The sequence below is a fragment of the Triturus cristatus genome, chromosome 12 (assembly GCF_964204655.1).
Source record: "Triturus cristatus chromosome 12, aTriCri1.1, whole genome shotgun sequence".
Classification (NCBI taxonomy): domain Eukaryota; kingdom Metazoa; phylum Chordata; class Amphibia; order Caudata; family Salamandridae; genus Triturus; species Triturus cristatus.
Window position 1 is genome coordinate 783128265 of NC_140595.1, and position 20154 is coordinate 783148418.

General features: G+C 40.4%; 1 protein-coding gene across 1 annotated transcript in view; it reads right to left on the reverse strand.

Moving 5' to 3' along the window:
- Window positions 1-1417: 1417 nt before the first annotated feature.
- Window positions 1418-20154, reverse strand: part of LOC146782831 (rhodopsin kinase GRK1-like) — a 315996-nt gene continuing 297259 nt past the window's right edge. Inside the window, exon 8 of the mRNA XM_085640123.1 lies at window positions 1418-18390. Coding sequence (XP_085496249.1) covers window positions 18098-18390 — 293 coding nt within the window. The 3' untranslated portion in view covers window positions 1418-18097. The remainder of the gene's footprint in view (window positions 18391-20154) is intronic.

Consider the following 20154-nt stretch of genomic DNA (forward strand, 5'->3'; position numbering starts at 1 on the left):
AACCCGTCCTGGCTATCCCTGTGAGATGGTCCCTTTCTGGGTATCTCCAAGGTGAAACCAGGCATCCCCGGCGTCTGTGGGGGGCCGTTGTAGAGATGAGGCAAGCTTAATGCCCAGAGTTGCCGAGTGTGTTCCTGGTTAGAGTAGGTACCGAGGCGAGAATTATCGAGTCAGTTTTGACCCTGGGCCACAACCCTGCCGCGTCGGGAATTGAACCCTGGTCCCTGGCCGATTCTCTGCTTATGGGTCTGCCGCCTCTAACTAGTGAGCCACACCTCTCCACTCTCTCCACACTCTCTCCCAACTACCCCCTTTCCCCAGTGACCCACTCCAGTCCAAACCCCCATAGTGGATAGATAATCAAATGAGCAGCAACTCTCCTGATGTATTGTTATGTTACTGTTGGTACAAACAGGACCCTAAGTCGATGGACAAGATATGTAGTGGGGAGGACTGGACCTCAGGTGCCCAGGGGTGAACAAACTTGCTGTGAGGCAACTTTGATTCTTATGAAGATGAATATCATTCTTCAACATGAGATCTTTTTCATAGATTCACACGCTTGAATTATACTCTCTTGTCAGTCCAGAAATCCTCTGTAGGAATATTAAATCAGCAGTCATTTAACAAGATACCATCAACAGCCTCTTCGTCTCATTGTAAGACCCTGTTATGATTCGCAATGCACCCAAATATATGCCTGGGTAGTCCCCTAACCTTTCCCCTTACATTTGCCCTGCCATTGTACTACATACCAGGTTTGGTGCTGAATAAATGTTGTGTGGTTTTCTCCGAAAACTAGTCTCCTTTATTATGCATGAGGATTCTCAGGAACACAGCAGGAGTTCCACCTTCTGCATAATACCTATGTATAAGATTCATCACTATCGTCATCCTCAACCAACATGACACAGCAAGGTGGAACCCCTGAAGGTACCTTTTGAGTATATAAACACCATATATTTGCTAGGGGAGGCAGAGGAGAAAGAAACGTCCATGCTGGCACACTGACTGAGACGCTGAGGTTCCTGCACGCAGACACTCAAGCACGCAGAGGTCTGACATCCCTCACGGGTTGTCCATCTCGAGACTAAGACGGGGTACTTCGTTCTCTCACATCAGGTAATGGGGTTGGTCTTATCCTAAGGTGATTCTTGGCTATACACCTACATACATGCTAGGTACATTTAGGTAAATCTAGTTAGGGTTAGCATCGTAGGAGTATGCATTATTACTGTCATGTATTTATATGCCTGCCTGAATCGATTGTTTTAGCACTATGGTAGAATTCTACCATCTATTTACTCTGTTGGTGCTTATAAGAGTATACATCTGTTTCTGACTTATGGTTGTTGCAACACACGTATTTTACACTAGAATGATACTGGTTCAATAAACGTTTATTGAAAACGTCCTCATTGTTTATTCTGTGTATCTCTCTGAGACAAAGGGAGCACGAGTGACTGAGCGAAAAGTACTGTACTGTTTCCACGATCCCTGACGGGACAGAGTTGTCATGTTCGATAGTTGCCAGAAACTATTTTCTCTTGGTAAGAGAGGTTCATAGTGGCACTGTGAGCTAGGTAGGATACAGGCGAACATATATGTGGGGGTGTCTGGAATCAGTCTGACAGCAATCCCACAGTTTATGTTGTTGAAACACGACAACCCAAAGTAGAACCAACGAGGTGCAGTGGCTCTGACCTTCACTCGCTCTTGAGGCTTCCTTATCTCTGATTTTTTACTGCACTACTTATGGAAGAAAATTATCTGGAGCTCTGCTCTTTGAACAAACTTTTTCTCCATGACATGCTACTTCTTGTAGTTACAGCTGAATGAAAAAGATAAAATGAGGACATTTGTTTATTGTGATTCATCTTAATATATGTTTTTTTACCTAAATCTTAAAAGCCTATGAGACTGAAATAAAATAATTTTCCAGCAGGAGCCATTTTGAAACCCAGCTTTATTTTCTACACACAGTGGCCGACAACGCAGCAACAGGTCAGGAAGGCATATCACTTTATCCTCCTGCTAGATATAACAGAAAAGATACAAGATGAACATGAAAGCTCTTCCAGAAAGCTGCGATGTCTACCACTTCACTTACGACACACAAATCATAACTGCAACAGCATGGAGACATATGTGCAGGGCCACTGGAATTCTGTGATTCTGTAGTTAATGTGTTTTCCACCTCACTACGGATTTCCATGTGCCTCTTAATACACACTTTTCCGCCAAACACACAAAGAATAAAGATACCCGGAGTTAACTACCCCATCCAAACACAAATTACCGTCTGCCTGCACCAGGGTCAGAATAGCTGGGTGTTAAATGCTACAGCCAACCTTGCATGTGAAAAGAGTGGAAAACCCTTGAGTTTAATTTCCCCATCATCTCACTCTCCAAACATACCATCTAGGATTCCTTGAGGAAGCTTTCATATCCCTGTACCCTACATTAATAAAAAAACCTGAGGTAACTCCCTTGCCTGCACATCTCTCCTTATGCAGGAAGACTAATAGAACAGTGTGTCAATGTAGCCTCCCCTTACTCTGGTACTGTGATGGATGGATCAACATGAACCTTCCATGCACCATGAGCTGAATAAGTAACTAATCACTCTTAACACATGAACCACACCCTCCTGCCATCATACAGAAACTCAATATCCACATCCCTCACACAGAAACCATACACAATGGTTAGGGCTGCTCTAAGACAACCTCCCTTCTTTATAAAATGAGGTAAGAAAAACAAGGGGTCATAAAACCTAGATTCCTACTCTAGAAAGAAATAAGTGTAATTCTCTCACATGGAAGCTACACAGACTAGGACAGGTGGACTTTAAGACACCCTTACTTAAACAGTCAGGTGAGAAAAATAAAGAACCTAATACGCTGGCCATCCTCATAGACAGATAATGACCAGTGTGTGTGTGTGTGGGGGGGGGGGTTAGGAAGCCTTCCAGGCTATGGGCCTGATTACAATCTTGGCAGATGGGATACTCCATTACAAACGTGACAGATATCCCGTCCGCTGTTTTACAAGTTCATTAGGACATAATGGAATTGTAATTTGGCAGATGGGATATCTGTCACTTTTGTGACAGAGTAACCCTGTCCGCCAAGATTGTAATCAGGCCCTGAGTATAGACACTGACATCTGTAAGTTCATCTCTCATTATTACTTAGGGTAAACAGTCGCAAATAGGGTTATTTAGACAGATGAATAAATGTTAAAAACAAGTGCAAGTATTTATGCCCATTTTAGCATTTTTTCCCATTGGAACATAAGTACAAGGTGGGGGGAGGGACGTAATAAAAGGGGCAACATGTATAAAAGATTTGTGATCATGAAAGTGTCCATCACGTACCACCATGGTCATGATCGACTGCTAAAGCACACTAACTAACAGTTGCTAATGTAATTTGCACTGGGTATTGTCATGCCTATTATTTCCTCATGGGTCCAGGCGACTCAAATACAGTGAACTGTGGGGATTCAAATTCCACCTCTCTAGTAAACACCAATGGTGGAGACTAGAAAAGCAGGGACTCCTGTGCCATTTCCTAGAACTAAATCTAGAAACAGTAGGAGACACAAACCTTCCCATACTAATAGAATGGAGTCAGATTATGGACCCTCTTCTCCCAATGTCCCAAGATGATGAATAAGTCCGACATCACACTTTCAGTGCGGCTCGAAGATCTGACACCTCTCCGTATCTTGTATGACTCCTTACACCCCTACAATCACCAATATAGAGTTTATGTGTATGTACACAATCTATGCTTACATGCATCCCTTGGAAATCATCTCATAATACAAATGATTACTTTTTAGTCACAGGGACAGGGTTGCATTATTTTGTACACTTACTATATTTACTTTGTATACTGATGGAGCAGGTAAAACAAAATGTTGTATACCTTCTCTATTGTGCATGAAAATATTAATGACGTAATCAATTTACATATTCACCTATATTAACTGTGTGCCGTGGTATACTAATCAATAAAGTGCACCTTGATAAACATGAATTACACGCGGGACTAATTGCTATTTGCATGGCAGAATAACTTTAATGACCAACTATGGTACGCATATTAACAATAGAAGGAGTGGTGATAGAAATTACATGATTTGTGTTGCTTTTGTGACATTTTGTGTTCCTGCTGGGACCAAATGGTGAGTATTATTGCTTTAAATGTTGCTATAAGCTAGGAAAATACTAATATATAATGGGATTAGTGTGGGTTTAAACATTAGAATCTTCACTTCCGTATATTAATTATGTTTTATGTTTTGTTTTGCTCAAGTTTCCATTCAGGCCTACCAGGCCATGATATTCAAAATAGAGTTCTGAAGTGGCCACCGTCTTGTGAGCGTGATGTCTACGGCGCAGACTCGGATGGCTCCGAAGATCTCCAGGCATCCTCAATTTCAGAGCACAGTGTTCCTTGTCAAGGATAGGAACGTGGAGGACTGCCAGATTTTAGTCAGTATGAATGACTCGCAAGAACAATAGCCACCTATAACGGAAGGTCAAGTTGTCGATACATCAGATCCTTTCACATGAGAACTGTATGAGCTAAGGGAATGACAGCAAATTTTATGAGAACCCAGGACTACAAGAAATAAGGACTATATTGCAACTTTAGAGGGTTCAACCAATCAAAAAACATTCCCAATCCAGTAAATGTTACATGTTCCCTAGAATTTATTATAAAAGGATAGTAGAATAGGGAGGAAGTTAGTGCGTTCCGGAGGGATCTCCCGAATTTGCGTAATCAACTGGCTTGCACGATTGCTTGGTCTTTTGGATATCTTTGGGACTGTGCCATGCTGAGCGAAGGAACTTTTCGGACTTGTTGAGTTTTGGCCTGCATTTGATTGGGACGATTTATCAAAAGAGATTTGAGTTATGCAGAGCTAACAGAATTAGAGAAAAGACCCCGATAGCAAGAATTGGTAAATATAAATGTCATTCTAAAATGTGTTGATTAATTAAATTTGAACATTGTTGACCGAAATGCTAATTTATGCAACTGAAAGCAAGTAATTAGATAAACTAAAACATTGATTAACAGAGAATGAGTTTGTGGTTCTTTAAGTAGGGCATTTAATAAGGATTCTGAAGCTTTAATGTGTTTTAACTGGTCCTAAAATCCCCATCAACCAGTCCAACTAATTGGACCGTCGACCAAGTGGTGGAGTACCTTGATGTTAAAGCTAGGTTTCTATAGGTATTGATGTAAATATGTACATATTGTAACACGTTTCCTTCCGTATAGGTAATAAGGTACCCCCCCACATGTCCAGCGGATTACTCATCCGCTGGACATACGAGTGAGATGTGCAAGTGTTGGTGTTATGGGCCCCACCAATGAATGTGTGTGTGAATGAGTAAGTACGATGACGGATCTGTGACGCAGGGAGGATATGTAAATTTGCCCCTTTTCGCTGGATCAGTTTTTCTGGTAGCAGATTGATGGTTTTATTGCATTGGTTTGGTGTTTATTGCTTATTGATTTTGATTCCTGATTATTGATTTTTGATTGTGGATGTTTGGTTGATTATTGATTTATGTACTAACATTCTATGTTGAAGCGTGCCATGTTTTATGTTGTTTTTGAAAACTTCTGGGATATAGGAAGTTGGATGCCCTGTAGGTACACGGGGAAAACGTGTGGCAAGTGAAGTCGCACAGTGTATTGTCTTGTTGCCCTGTAGGTACACAGGGAAAACCGTGTGACGATTGGAGTCGCGCGACGCATTGTCTGGGTTTGAATTGATAACATCGTCATGTGTTATCGGTAGGGATATTTTTGGTGTGAAAGTGGTGTATGGATAGCGAAGGCCACCTGTGAAATTTCAGTCTTAAGAACAGGAGTCAATTGTGAGCTCTGATTACACTTATCACTGGAAAGGTAATAGGTCTACCCTAAGCTTGTAAGAAGGGTAAAGTAGAGGGAAGTGCTACTTTATCGGCGAATGAAATCATTCTGTGGAAGGGCAGAGGTAAGCGCTGCTCTCGAGAAAAACAGAATTCTTGTGCAAATGGACTACATTTTCCGTATGAATGTGTATAAGTGAAATAGCACTTGGTTTTCTCGTGAAACTCTGGCATTAATTCTCAGGAGCATTGTAGTCTCCACATGTGTTTTATCTCCAGAGAAACGGTTAGCCTTTGCTTGTCAGAAGGGTAAAGTAGAGGGAAGTGCTACTTTGGAATAATTCTGTGGAAAGGCAGAGGTAAGCGCTATGGAATTCTTGTGTAAAAGGTCAAAACTATTTTTTTGTTTGGTTTAGTGAAGCGGACAATGGTGCTGTTTTTATGTCATTACTAACAGATTTTGAGTGAAAAAGAATGTGAAGAAAGTTTGCCAATAAAATTGTAAAGGAGGGGTCAGCAGAAGCAGGAGTAGCGAGAAAAGCTGACTTCAGAAAGGTCGCGCTGGGATTGGAGAATTACAGGGTGACGTAAACGCTCCGGATTGGTGCGTTAGTGTGAGTCGCGCAACGATTGGACAAGAGGAAAGCTAGCGATACAGGATAAGGAAAAATATGTATTACGATCCACCAGAGAAAGAGAAAAAAATCATGGTTTGGAAAAGTCAAGAATTTATTTAAAATGGATAAGCCAATTGTGACTAGGGAAGAACAGATACTTTCCCCACCAAAATCGCCCACATCCTTTATGGTGGCGAAATATGGGTACCATACGTGTATTTGGTTAGATAATTGGGCAAAGTATACCAAAGAAGATGGAGTATTAGCATTCCCAGAAAATGGCTCCTTTAGTTTAGCGGTATTAAGGAATTTAAGAGAAAGGATGATGAGACTAGAACCGAAACCTAGACCTACTCAGTTTGAAGCGTTAACAGAATGGGACGATGAGATGTATGAAAGGGAGCAACAGCGGAGTGGCGGAAGGTATACATACATGTTTGGGAGACCGTGTGGACAGGAGAATCAAGATGACAGAATGAAGAGATGGCGGAGTGCAAATATGGCTGATGGGATGTTCCCTATGAGAAATGCTGAAGAAGCTAGTAGTAGAAAGTGTACAGAGAAGAGAAACAATACAGGGCCAGAAGGCTACAAGTATGGTGTGAATGAGTCGGAGGATGATGTACTTGAGGACATGTTTTTGTAAAAATCCTCCCCCGTACCAACCAAATTCTACGTTGTTGACACCAAGTGCGCCAGTAAAAGAGGCACCACAAAGTAAAAAATTTGAGCCAACGCCACCTGATTCAGGGAAAAACAATCCCTTTAGAGAATCAGAAAATACACAGCCCGGTAGCATGGCAAATGAAAACTCAGCTGAGTTAGCTAAAACTACCCTGGAGTTAACTGAAAAGATTAGGGAATTGACCAAAAATGTAGAAGCCATAACTGTTCCTGTAACGATAGGACCAGTGATGCCTGTCTTTGAAAAGCAAAAGGATAGTGAGCATTGTCTAACCATCCCTTACAACAGTAATAAACAAGCTGAAACGGTGAAAAGGGATTCAGGAGAAAATCCATGGGGACAATTGGTAGGAACTTCTGGGTTAAGTACTCCTAAAAATTTGACAGTGAACCAAAGTCCAACAAGTAAAACATTAATGACAACATAATCTGCACCAGAATCCCCAAAGAGTCTAGAACGAGTGAGGAATGAAATAATCCCTGTAGGTCCCACTTCTGATGAACTAAGTGAGTGGTTAAGGAGCCTACAGCGAAAAGATGCCGAACCTCGACCTTTAGATGTGGCAAAATTAAAAATAACTTTGGAAGAACTGATAGTAGGGACTATTTCCACAGAAAAGTTAAAGGCATATCAGGATGACGAGCTAATGTTTCTATGTAAAAGTATAACATGGAGGGCGAGAAGGTGCATGAAAAATTGGAAGAAGTGGCGAGTGAAATGGGTATTGATTTTGAGAGAATAAAGTCATTACAGAAACCATACAGAGTAGACTTTGCTGAAAAAGACATTGAGAATTTGAATACCGCAGGAAGATTAACTCAAATTAAAGAACTGATTGTTCTGCTAAGGAAATGGGGCGATGTAGATAAATGGAAGAGCAGGTGGTTTTGGAAACGAGACGATGCAACAGACAAGGCTTTTTCGGCTTTCCCAGTAAGAGAAAAAGAGACAGTGGTAACTGAATGTCCCATGAGGGAAATCCCAGGAGGGGGCTACGTGCAGGTTCCTTGGACTAGGCAGGACATTTTATCATTTACAAATGACTTTCCCCGACTTCGCGAGAAGCCGGTGGAATGGTACAGGCAGGTAGATAAGTTTGTTAAATTATCAAAAGTACGGATAGATTTGAATGGTCTATTTGACATAATTGTGCCAGCAGATCTATGGGCGGAGTGTAAAATTACAGTAGGTTGGCCCACTCAGGAATACTCTAGTGATCCTAAAACAGGTGCCCCTGATCCAGAAGCAATGAGAAAATACAAACAGGTAGATACCTTCTTGAAAAATAAAGTACCTCCAAAAGAAACTGATTGGGTAAAAATTGATAGAACTCACCAAGAAGTAAAAGAATCTGTACATGCCTATTTTGAGAGATTGTTATTGGCTTTTAAACAATACAGTGGTGATGAAAATTTGAGTGAGAAAGATTTAAGTCATTTTGTATATCGATTTGTGTATGGGTTGCGACCTGAAGTAAGCGAAATGATAAAACAGCATGCTGTGGATTGGCAAAATAAAAAGATAGACGAAGTATTGAGGCATGCAAAATATTTTAGTGACGAGATTGAAGCCAAGCAATGTAAGCTAAAATAAAAAGCCATGTGGGCTCAGGTTAAGGTGGCGGAAAGACAGGAAGCCCAACTGATTGAACAGGCAAATGGCATGAGCCATGTGAAACAAAAACCCAATATTGGGAAGGGAAAAGGACAGATTAGTCTAGATGAAGCCAAAAAGAAGTGGCCATGTCATAACTGCGGAAAGGTAGGGCATTGGAAAACCGAGTGTAAATTACCCCCAAGTGCTAATGGCGATAATGCATCATTAAATCCACAGGTGCAGAATGAGGTGAGTTGTCAACCACAGCGACAGCAGCAGGTTGTTGCCCAACAGTGTCAGGTGCCAAAACCACCTTTTCCACAGAGCGTAAACCCTCAGAAATACAGTAATGAGACAGGATTCTACACCGAAGAATAGGTAACTGAGCTGCCGCGCGCTAGTGCTGTTTCGCAGTATTGGCTGCAATGCGATGAGAGTGAGTCAGAAGAGAGTTATTGATGGTGCCGAGGAGAGGAAGAAGAGGGCGTACTTGACGCAACTCTGGAAGTAGACCAGACAGGCCCTTTTGTGGACGAAAAGATAAATGATGAAAACATTACTTTCCTAGTAGATACTGGTGCCACTCGCTCAACTGTTAGATCAGCTGATGTTAAAAATCTTCCTCTCTCGGATGACACAATCCAAGTAGTTGGAGTCTCAAATAGACAGATAAAAACATATCTTACTGAACCAGTTAAGGTTAAAATAGGGAAATTTTCCGACATGCACCGCTTTGTCATGTGCCACACCAGCCCTGTGAATTTGTTAGGGAGGGATTTGTTGTGTAAGATGAATTGTACGATCTTCTGTACCCCTGATGGCATAGCTTTTGAGACTCCTGATGAGGATGTATTATACAAAATGACTATGGCCAATATGGAACCTGAGGTTACTGAGGCATTTGTTGTATTTGACCCAGAGGAATTACCTCAAGAATTGAAGAAAACGGTGAGACCCGAAGTATGGGATTTCACGGGAGAAGACATGGGACTAATGAGAAATGTAGATCCCGTAAAAATTACTATAAAAGAAGGAATAAATTACCCAAATATTCCCCAGTACAAACTGACACCTGAGATAATTGCAGGAGTAACTCCTATAATAGACAAAATGATTAAACAAGGTATTTTGAGAGAAATAATGAGCATCACATGTAATTCACCCATTATGGGTTTGAAAAAAGCCTAACGGAACTTTTAGGATAGTACAAGAGCTGACAAAAGTAAATAAAATTGTTGTATCATGTTGTCCCATTGTACCAAACCCTTCTGTGATTCTATACCAGATTCCTCATGATGCAGAATGGTACACAGTCATTATTTTGTGTCATGCTTTCTTTTCCATCCCATTGCACCCTGACAGTCAACAGATTTTTGCGTTCCGGTTTGGCGAACGTACTTTAGCATGGTGCCGAATCCCACAGGAGTATACAGAAACTCCATTAATATTCAATCAGATTTTGAAGAAGTCCCTAAAAGATTTAAAAATGCCCGAAAGTTCAGTACTAGTCCAATATATCGATGACCTACTGGTGGCATCGAGAACCCGAGAAGCCTGTGTAGTGGATTCTGTTGCATTGCTAAATCATTTGGCGGATGGAGGACTTAAGGTATCCCCATCAAAATTACAATTTTGTCAAAAGGAAGTATAGTATTTAGGCCATAAAATTGAAAAAGGGCTGAGAAAAGTGACTGCAGATAGGATCAGGATAATCAAAGGAATGAGAGCACCAATGACTCAAAGAGAGGTGAGAATGTTTCTTGGAATGGCTGGATATTGCCGTCAGTGGATCAGCAACTTCTCACTGATTGCTAAACCTCTGGTACTATTGGCAAAAAGTGATGTGAAAGACCCCCTTGAATTGAATAAGGAGGAGTTGAAGGCTTTTAAACAATTAAGAGATGGTTTGTGTGAAGCCCCAACCCTTGGAATGCCTGACTATGAAAAGGAGTTTGAGCTCTATTGTAGCGAGAGGAATGGGTGTGCCCTTTCTGTACTGGTACAGAAACATGGAAAATTGAGGCGACCAATTGCATATTTTTTGGCTATACTAGATCCTGTAGCTGTGGCATTGCCTGGTTGTTTGAAAGCTGTAGCGGCTACCTGTAAGAGTTTGGACAGAGTGAAGGAATTGTGATGGGATATCCTGTGAGAGTGTTTGTGCCTCATGATGTGGCGATCCTTTTAACTAGGAGTCGCACTCAGTTTATGACGCATAGTCATCTAACTAAGTATGAGAAGGTGCAACAAATGTGAGCTTTGTGAAATGTCTAAATGTGAACCCATCGACATTGTTGCCTGATGCTGAGAATGTGGAAGTAAGGGATGACGTGGATCATGATTGTCTGGAAGTACTTGACTTTTGTACCAAACCACGATCTGATATAAAATATGTGCCCCTGAAACAAAGTGACTATGTGATGTTTGTGGATGGATCATGTCTGAGAACGGATGAAGGGATTTTGAGTGCAGCGTATGCGGTATGTACTGTAGCGGCTGTACTGGAAGCGTCTTGTCTGAAAGGAGTGAGATCAGCCCAGGTTGCTGAATTATTTCCATTAACAAGAGCGTGCAAATTGGGAAAGAATCTGAGAGTCACTGTGATTACCGATAGTCAGTATGGCTTTGGTGTGGTGCATGACTTTGGGCTGTTATGGTCCCAAAGAGGGTTTTTGACATCGAATGGAACTCCTATAAGGAATGCTGAAGTGGTTGGAAAGTTGCTTGAGGCGATACAGCTGCCTAAGCAATTGGCAGTAGTAAAATGTGCTGCACATTCAAAGACTGCTGACTATGTGTCGGCGGGGAATGAGTTTGCAACTGACATGGCACAATATTGTGCGTGCAACCACAATTCGGGGCAGGGAAAAAGAAATTAATTCATGTCCCTTACTTTTTACTAACACTGTTAATACGTGGGAGGAGGTGAGACAGTTACAAGAAGAGGCAGGGGATGAGGAAAGGAAACAGTGGATAAAATCAGGATGCGCACCCCGAGAGACAGATCACATTTGGGTTTATCGGGATGGAAGACCAGTCATGCCTGATAGCATGGTCTCTACCTTGGCACCGATGTATCATGGACAAGCACATGTAGGTAGGGATGCTATGATTAGGCTTTTCAAACAGACATGGTATAATGCCACGTTTAGACTTGTAGCTGAGAGCCTGTGTCAGAGATGCCTTATATGTCAGCAATACAATCCTGGAAGAAAAACAGTGGTGAGTCTAGGAACGATAGGACAGGAAGGAGGGCCTTTCACCAGAATGCAGATTGACTTCATTTAAATGCCCCCTTGCAATAGACTCAGGTATGTTCTAGTGGTAGTTTGCTTATTTTCACGTTGGATGGGAGCGTACCCGACTAGAAGGAGTGATGGAATTACAGTAGCAAAACTCCTATTGAGATAATTCATTCCCAGATTTGGTTTTCCAGTCACGATCGAATCAGATAGAGGGAAGCATTTTCATAATGAAATCATGAAACTGATTTTTGAAGCATTGAATGTACAGCAAAAACTGCATTGTGCTGATCGCCCAGAGGCTTATGGAGTGGTAGAACAAGTGAATGGCACCATTAAAAATAGATTGGGGAAAATGTGTTTGGCCACAGGTTTGAAATGGCCTGATGTCTTGCCTCTAGTGCTCATGACTATTAGATCTATCTCTGATAGGAATACTGGATTGAGTCCCCACGAAATTGTAATGGGGAGGGCAATGAGACATGTTTTCATTCCTGTCAACAAACTACTGCCTATAACTGATGAATTGGTCTTGGATTATTGCAAGGGGTTGGCTGATTCTGTTCATTCTGTGTTTCATCAGGTTGGATTGGATGCAACCACTCTTGAAAAGAAGCCAGCTCATGATTTAAGTCCAGGAGACTGGGTAAGAATTAAAGTGCACAGAAGAAGAAATTGTCTGGTCCCACGGTGGGGAAAACCACGTCAAGTGATCTTGACCACGATGACAGCTGTGAAATGTGCCAGAGTGAAGAATTGGATTCATGCGAGTCATACCTTGCGAATCCCTAGTCCAGTCAATAACCCTGAAGAGGAATACTTGGAAGTTCTGAGTTGGATTCAGAAGAAGCACGAACAAGACCAACTCCTGGAAGGGGAGAGTTGGAATCAAGTCCAGTTACAGCACCAGAGAATCTGCCCTTAAGAAGGAGATTGGAGATTTCTGACACTAGCTCAGAATCAGATACTGAACAAGTGCAAGTACATGAAAAGGTAAAAGAGAACATTGAGGAAACTGTCAAGGAAATTCTTGATAAAGAAGCTCCACATGTAAATATGAGAGAAATTCCACCTGAGGTCACAGAAGTAGAAGGTGAGTAGAAGGTGAGGTAATAGTAAGATTGTTGCGGAAGAACCCTGAGGAGGTGTAGGAAAACCCCACATCCAGATAGAAGAAGGGACAGTTAGTCAGCAGGAAGATTGTGTGGAAGAAACACGAGGAGGGACAAAATTAAATAGGGAACAAGAAGTTGTGGAAAGAGAATCTACTGAAGATAAGGGTCAAGGTGGAACTGAATCTGAGGACAGTGAAGAAGAAATACAAGAAGGTCGAGTCCTGAGGAAAAGGGCATGGAAGACTGAAAGAGGTGAAAAGGGAAGTAAGTTGAAAAGGCCAGCGAAGGAGGAAATTTGGCCAAACAAAGTAAAAAGATTAAGGTATCGATTAACACGAGTAAACTCATTTAGAGCAGAACAAGTGAATGAGGTGTCTAGCCAAGAGAAATCAAAAGACATTGATCAGATACCCTTGGAGAAGAGAAAACGGACTAAGAAACCCAACCAGAAGTATAAGTCACCAGAATGGACATACGTGGCACTTCTTGAAGTACAAGAGGAAGCAGACAGCCAAGGAAGTCTAGGTGTGACTATACCAGAAGTGGTTGAGGAAGACGAATATTCGGAAATCCTGAGAGTTATCTTGTCCGACATCGGGGAAGAGATGGATGTTCTGGAAATTCTGATCCAAGTCTGTGAGAACGAAGTGAAGAACAATCAAATGCCAGATTGAAGGGACACGAAGATGTTACGGAGAGATTGAATTACTAAGTGAGACATATACCCGAAAGGAACCAGGTAGGCGCTCAGAGCCTTGGGTTTAGACAAAACTAGTTGTGAGTAGACGAGGCTAAGTCAAAAGACACTAATCATTTCCGAAATGGCAAACACAGAAGGTAGAAAATCTACATGTGTGTTCCTTCAAAGATGGTGCAAGGTGTGTTGTTGCTGTACAGGATTACTAATGCTTCTGTGGAGTGTATTAGCTTTAATAGTTTCATTTAAAGTAACGTTCGAAACGATAGAGGGTCATAGTGAGAATAAGACTAATATAGAAAAGATTCATGATACTCATTCAACTAGATTGATAGACAGAACTGATTTACATAAGGACAGGTCCATAACTGATTTTTCTAACAATGTTGTTTCCAAGTTATTATATGAATACGTAAAAACTATGGATGTGAGAGATTGTTACGTCTGCATGCAGTTACCTGCATCAGTGTCTGAAGATGTGACGTACCACCACCTTCCTGTGACATATGGAATAACATGTAGTGTATTAGCAAGTTTGTTTTATAAAACAGGGAAACTAGAATATTACTTCTCTGATGTAGATAAAAAATGTTAACAAGTACCTGTAGTTCCTGAATTGAATAAGATAAAACCAGGTGAAGTTTTAGGTGGATATTTCTTAGAAACTAAAGAATTAACGTTAGAAGCAGTATATAAGAATAATCTCACTTGTAGTCTGAAGGGGGAAGAAAATACCTTTTTGGATATGGTGGAAGAGAGGAGAATCAAGATGCAAAGGAAGATACCTGAGGGAAAGGGAGAAAAGACGGTTTGGGACGTTGAGAGAGAAAAACATTTGAAAGGGGAAACCAGTCCGGCTATGTCTTTAGATTGGCCTCAGAGAGGGAAATTGTGTATTAGAAGAAATGAAACTGTGTATGATAACTATTTTATAGGTGCGAGTGAATGCCTTGATACGTATAGAATCATGGGGGGATGGGGATTTAAAGGAGGAAATGATCCGGTATTCCCTGGATTATATTTTATCTGTGGGAACAAAGCTTATTATCGACTACCGGACCATTGGTATGGCGCATGTTACCTAGGCCTGGTCTTCCCAAAAATATTTCAAGGGGGAAGGGGAAAAGATGGTGCACATGAGATAGGTAGACAACTAACACGTAGAAGGAGGGAAAGTTGGTCAGAAATTGTAGGGGAAATTTTTGGAGCACTGATACCAGCCGTTGGAATATCTCTGAATGCACACAAAATTAGAAAATTGTCGACAGTGGTGGATCGCTTATCGACAAGCACTGCTGGAGGGTTTTTGTTAGTAAATACAGAAATGGTTGCCATGCGAGCCATGGTGATGCAAAATCGACTTGCCATTGATATTATTTTGGCCAAAGAGGGAGGAGTTTGTGGAATGTTGAAGGTGGAACATTGTTGTACTTCTATTCCTGACAGAAATCAAGATTTAAAGACATATATTAAGAATATAACCGACTTGCATGAGGAGATTGTTCCGTTGGAGGTTGAAAGTGTATGGGAGAAAATTGGGAGAGGGTTTTCTACTATTAAGAACTTCTTAGTTAAGTTAGGAAGTACATTTATAGGCAAGATTCTAATTCCAGGAACTTGTGTGATAATATTAGTATTAATTCTGAGGCTACGATGTGTATGTATAAAAAGGAAAAAGTTCCAAAATAAAATAAAAAGAGAAGTCGTTAAGAAAAGAGAGAAAGAAAGAAAGGAAAGAGAATTGGGAGACATAGAACTGGAAGAATGGAAAGAAAATATGTATAAGAAAACAAGGGAAGATGAAACAGGGGAAACCATGATGTGAAGTAACAAAACGTAAGAGAACTGAATTCATTTCCGTAAAAATGTTATCAAAATTTAGGGGAATTTGTGGTGATATTAAAAAATCACCAAAGGGGGGATTGATGGAGCAGGTAAAACAACATTTTGTATACCTTCTCTATTTTGAAAATATTAATGACGTAATCAATTTACATATTGACCTATATTAACTGTGTGCCGTGGTATACTAATCAATAAAGTGCACCTTGATAAACATGAATTACACGCGGGACTAATTGCTATTTGCATGGCAGAATAACTTTAATGACTAACTATGGTACGCATATTAACAATAGAAGGTGTGGTGATAGAAATTGCATGATTTGTGTTGCTTTTGTGACATTTTGCGTTCCTGCTGGGACCAAATGGTGAGTATTATTGCTTTAAATGTCACTATAAGCTAGGAAAATACTAATATATAATGGGATTAGTGTGGGTTGAAACATTAGAATCTTCAATTCCGTACATTAATTATGTTTTATGTTTTGTTTTGCTTAAGTTGGCATTCGGGCCTACCAGGCCATGAAATTCAAAATGGAGTTCTGAAGTGGCCACCGTCTTGTGAGCGCGATGTCTACTGCGCAGACTTGGATGGCTCCGAAGATCTCCAGGCATCCTCAATTTCAGAGCACAGTGTTCCTTGTCAAGGATAGGAATGTGGAGGACTGCCAGATTTCAGTCAGTATGAATGACCCGCAAGAACAATAGCCACCTATAACGGAAGGTTAAGTTGTCGATACATCGGATCCTTTCACATGAGAACTGTATGAGCTAAGGGAATGACATAGCAAATTTTATGAGAACCCAGGACTACAAGAAATAAGGACTATATTGCAACTTTAGAGGGTTCAACCAATCAAAAAACATTCCCAATCCAGTAAATGTTACACGTTCCCTAGAATTTATTATAAAAGGATAATAGAATAGTGAGGAAGTTAGTGCGTTCTGGAGGGGTGTCCCGAATTTACGTGATCAACTGGCTTGCATGATTGCTTGGTCCTTTGGATATCTTTGTGACGTGCTTAGCGAAGGAAATTTTTGGACTTGTTGAGTCTTGGCCTGGATTCGATTGGGACGATTTATCAAAAGAGATTTGAGTTATGCAGAGCTAACAGAATTAGAGAAAAGACCCCGATAGCAAGATTAGGTAAATATAAATGCCATGCTAAAATGTGTTGATTAATTAAATTTGGACATTGTTGACTGAAATGCTAAATTATGCAACTGAAATTAAAGTAATTAGATAAACTAAAACATTGATTAACAGAGAATGAGTTTGTGGTTCTTTAAGTAGGGCATTTAATAAGGATTCTGAAGCTTTAATGTGTTTTAGCTGGTCCTAAAATCACCATCAACCAGTCCAACTAATTGGTACGTCGACAAAGTGGTGGAGTGCCTTGATGTTAAAGCTAGGATTCTATAGGTATTGATGTAAATATGTACATATTGTAACAAGTTTCCTTCCCTATAGGTAATAAGGTACCCCCCCCACATGTCCAGCGGATTACTCATCCTCCTGCGTGCAGATACGAGTGAGATGTGCGAGTGTTGGTGTTATGGGCCTCACCAATGAATGTGTGTGTGAATGAGTAAGTGCGGTGACGGATCTGTGACGCAGAGAGGATAGGTAAATTTGCCCCTTTTCGCTGGATCAATACCTTTACCAATTTTTTCTTAACATCTTCAATAAGAGTATTTTAAGAAGACATTATCAACCCCTCTCTCATTAGCACATTCATATACTCATGAAATCACATGTTGAAATGAAATGCCCCCTTCCATTGTAGACACAAACTGTTCTAAACATAAGCAACATTCTGCAGAATGTAGAAATTATTACACTTTCTTGACATAATTTATGTGACACATAAATTCAATCTGTAGGTGAGATAGTAGACTGATGTCTTGTGTCTTCCTTTGGTCAAGTCTGAGAACAAAAGGCAAGGCAGAGCAGCTAATTAAATTTTTGTAACCGTTCTAGCTGAATAGTGTGGAGTGAGGGACTCTTGGTGAGGGTCAACATGAAACGATGCTCTTCAGCCACTAGTGAATACATCTGAGGCTCCAAGCCTGGAAATAATATTTTGACTAAATTATAATCTATAGAAGATTTTGACTACTTCCTGGCTCCTCCTTCTAGGAGTATTGCTATATATTTGTGGACTTAGAAATGTTCAATAGGGTATAAAGGAAGCATTGGTAACCACGGAAATATTAATGTTACCTGCACCCTAAATTAACCAACAGACAATCTCCTGCCCCATCTGCTGTAAATTATGGACAGGCCCCTCTGTTCCTCTTTGGCTGGGTTCAAACGTTGGATCCTATTTGACCCCGAATCAAGGGTGAAAGGACACCTCTCTGTGTCAGGTAATCGTGAATGATGCTTCACCAAGAAAGTTCAGATGAGGACGCAGGTCCCAGAAGTGTTACTGTTTCCTGAGTCAGAGCCTCGACACAGATCTTTGGGAATGGACCCTTTTGCACCCCAAGTGTTTAGCTCCCCAAACACCCCCGTTTCAATCATCTCTTCTTGCCAGGGGACGGGCATGTTCCCTGAAGCAAACTCTGTGTAGAAGTCCTTGTCAGCATCGTCGATCACCACTCCTTTGATTGTGGAAAAGGCTCCCACGTCGTCAATGTCCTTGGCATAGACAGTTCTGGAATCAGGAACAAATGGTGGATCCAGGAGACCTTGAAATCAAATAAAGGAGATGAGAAGCAGTATTAAGACAATGAAACTTTGATGTTCTCTCTTTCTCTCTCTCTCTTTATCTATCTATCTATCTATCTATCTATCTATCTATCTATCTATCTATCTATCTATCTATCTATCTATCTATCTATCTATCTATCTATCTATCTATCTATCTATCTATCTATCTATCTATCTATCTATCTATCTATCTATCTATCTATCTATCTATCTATCTATCTATATATATTTATATATAGAAAGAGAGAGAGAGAGAGAGAGAGAGAGAGAGAGAGAGAGAGATAATGAAAAAAACAAAAGGTTACAGGAACAGTAAAGTTGGATTCACATTTTACCCACACAAAACCATTGAAATCTAACAGTTATACTTATGTTAAGAGACTGAAACTTGTGGCCTGAAGTTACTGAATTGCATGAGTTATAGTTTCTTCTGATAAGTATAACTAGAAGGAGAACTGTAACTGCTGAATTTTTATGGTTTGTGTGCGTAAAACATGAACCTAACTATAACGTCCCTGTAACCTTTGATTTTTTCAGTGAATTTGGATTTTTTTAAATGTAAAGTAATATATAATTGGATCGGCGGATCTGCGTCCCTAGACATGCAAAGTTTTATTTTTTTAATAACTCCAAAACTACTGAAAAGATTTACACCAAATTACAAAAATGGCTCTTTCTGGACCAAGAGCTAGAGTTCTGCCAAATTTGGTGTATGTCCGTTCAGTGGTTCGGCCTGTGGTCAATCATGTCAATCAATCATGTCTAGAAATCGCAAAATCCCCATAGACACTGCATGGGAAAAAATGGTTTTGGGGACTCTCTTTTTCTTGCCCCCCACTTGACGAATCACTGCAAAACTTTCCATGCAAGTAGGCCATGCAAGTAGGCCACTTTGTTTGGAAAATTTTGTGAAGGTTCGTCAAACAGTACCAAAGTTACTAGCAAAACAAAAAACGCTTTATTGATGGGAAACTTTGGCCTAACTATAACTACCTAGGCTATCGTCAGTAATATTTATATATCTATATCAATATGTGACGCTACAACGCGATCAAAATGATCGCGGAATGTTACCACAAGTCGTTACAACGACGCGCTGGAGGGCGCTAGACTTAGGAATAGTATGATTTACTATCCCAACACCAGTCTACGTACAGTAGGGAAGGTGTTGGAATAGTAAATCATACTATTTCTTAGGTTAGAGCGCCATCCAGCACAAGTCGTTGTAATGACTTGTGTTGTAATACCCGTGATGTAAAGGCATTGCGATGCAATGCCCGCGTGGTAATGTTTATCTATCTATCTATCTATCTATCTATCTATCTATCTATCTATCTATCTATCTATCTATCTATCTATCTATCTATCTATCTATCTATCTATCTATCTATCTATCTATCTATCTATCTATCTATCTATCTATCTATACATATATATGTATATATATATATAAATATATATATATATATATATATATATATATATATATATATATATATATATATATATATATATATTTGTACCCGATGCCATAGGTTTCTCCCTCTTGATGTGGAGCACCTGTCGCCGAGTTTGTGTCCTTGCCAATATTACATTCACAGTGCTCCTCTGTATTCATGCTGCTCCTCCACGATCAAACCTCATTGTGGGAGCAGAAACATTTGTGTTCATTGGTGCATCTTAACAAAAGAAACCACTTTATAACAGCATCCTGATTATCTGAGATATCTGCAGAGGAGCAG